The sequence below is a fragment of the Benincasa hispida genome, chromosome 4 (genome assembly GCF_027475165.1).
Source record: "Benincasa hispida cultivar pf3 chromosome 4, pf3_genome.v1.1, whole genome shotgun sequence".
Lineage (NCBI taxonomy): Eukaryota > Viridiplantae > Streptophyta > Magnoliopsida > Cucurbitales > Cucurbitaceae > Benincasa > Benincasa hispida.
The window spans coordinates 930,993-932,986 of record NC_143481.1 but is presented as its reverse complement, the minus strand read 5'-3'; the positions used below and the strand labels follow the sequence as shown (position 1 = coordinate 932,986).

The 1,994-nt window shown below is 32.4% G+C and overlaps 1 protein-coding gene across 1 annotated transcript; it reads left to right on the top strand.

The window, feature by feature from the left end:
- The first annotated feature begins 201 nt into the window (after positions 1 to 201).
- Positions 202 to 1,255, top strand: LOC120076401 (zinc finger protein 3-like). Its single transcript, XM_039030216.2, has one exon. The coding sequence runs from the start codon at positions 439 to 441 to the stop codon at positions 1,090 to 1,092; it is 654 nt and encodes a 217-aa protein (XP_038886144.1). The 5' UTR covers positions 202 to 438; the 3' UTR covers positions 1,093 to 1,255.
- The last annotated feature ends 739 nt before the right edge of the window (positions 1,256 to 1,994 follow it).

The window sequence follows — 1,994 nt, the reverse complement described above, 5'->3', positions numbered from 1 at the left end:
ATAAATAACATCTAACATCAAGTAGGATATTAAAAGAGAATAAGATTATATGGAATAAATATCCATTATGGTATAAATATATTCCTTCTTTACTTCCAAGATATGATATATACACACACACATACATAGTTGACATTAATTTAATTGGGCAAAATAAATAAATAATGAAAAATGAATGAATCCAAAAGCTGTGTTCAAATCAAAGTCCAATCTTTTTTGCTATTACAAGTAAATTTAAAAGTGGAATTTGTTTCTGTTTCTCCCCCTTTATTTACTTCTACTATTTCCATCCCCTTTTTTCTCCACCTTTTTCTACACTCAATTTTTTTTGTTTAAAAAAAAAAAAAATTCCCCTCTCTCATTTAATAATATAATCCTCTCCTCATCCTAAAACACAAAAAATTGAAAGAAAAAAAAAAAGGTTCAATTTTTTCATCTATGGAGTCCTCAACCTCTCCACCTCCAAAAACGCCGCCGTCCCATAATCAAGAACAAAACGACGACGAATTAGAGGAAAACCACCACCATCTCCGCCTTGGGATTCCGGCGGAGGAGCTGAATCTGATCGAAGGTTTGAAAATGGGTTCATCGGAGCCGAGGGTATTTTCGTGTAATTTTTGTCAAAGGAAATTTTATAGCTCACAAGCACTTGGAGGCCATCAAAATGCTCATAAAAGAGAGAGAACGTTGGCCAAACGAGGCGGTCAACGCTTTCCGGCATTCGGTGGCTACCACCACTATGCGGCGGCGCCGTCTTTTCCACACCCCGGTGGTCCCAACAACAACAGATCGCTTGGAATTCAAGTTCACGCGATGGTACATAAACCGTCTCACCACGCGCCGGTTTCTTCCTCTTCAAGGTATGGGATCCTCTACGACCGTTCTTACGGTTGGTCTAGAACTCCCATCCATCAACAACCCGGTATTGGGAAGCTACACTTGATGAACGCTGGCCATGCGATTAATCATACCGATGGATTCCCGCCACGTGGATGCAACTCCGTCGGTAGATTCGACTTTGACGTCGTCCGATCAACGGCGGCGGCTGCTGACGACACCCACAAAGTACTCGACTTGTCTCTCAAGCTGTAATTTAACTAATACAAATTTCTCTCCACTTTAGAACTATAAATCTTCTTTTTCTTCTTCTTTTTTTTTTTCCTTTAATTTTTTTTAATGCTTTGATCTACTAAAGTTTCGATTTTGATATGAATGAAGTCAATATTATAGATAGTGAAGCTACAATTTGCCCAAATTAATGTTTGAATTATATTCTTCTTTTTGTTTTTTTGTTTTTTGTTTTGTTATTTATTGATAAGTTTCAAGTGTCCCACATTTACCATGTCTAATTAATGTTACTTTGTTAAAAATTTGTTCTTCTACAATTTATTCCATTTGGAGAGAGTCAAGCCAAATTAATTTAGATTTTTTTTTAAAAAAAAATATCTCGTTTAAATCAATTTATTGGATAAGTTTAATATCGTTAAGTCATTTCATTTCATATTTCTTCTTTTTCAAATTTTTCGAAATAATATTTCAAGCACAATGATCATTTTTATTAATTTTCTACGATGAAAATCACATATTAATTATCAAAACAAAAATAAAATTTAGATCAAGTTACAAATTTATATCATTAACCTTTATATTTGTGTACAATATGTTATTCTTAACTTGATGAAGTATATGATAGATGTTTCAACTTTAAATATAATTTAAAAAAATGTTCCATAATTTGATATCCTTTTGATTCTTACATTTGAAATTTGTTCTACTTTGATCCACATAGTTTCAAGTATCTAGTTTTAGTCTACATATATTTTCAATAAATCTTTACAATATGAGACGATACCTTTTAAAATCTAGAGATTTATCCAACTCAATTTAAACAACTATAACTTGTTAGATACTTTTTAGAGTTCCAGTAACATATTTGACACAAATAAGCTTTTGAATGTGTTAATTTCACTTCAAATTTAAATCCAAAAAAATTG

Bases quoted from the DNA above. Each gene is read 5' to 3' on its own strand.
- LOC120076401 (XM_039030216.2), top strand. From the start codon at position 439: ATGGAGTCCTCAACCTCTCCACCTCCAAAAACGCCGCCGTCCCATAAT.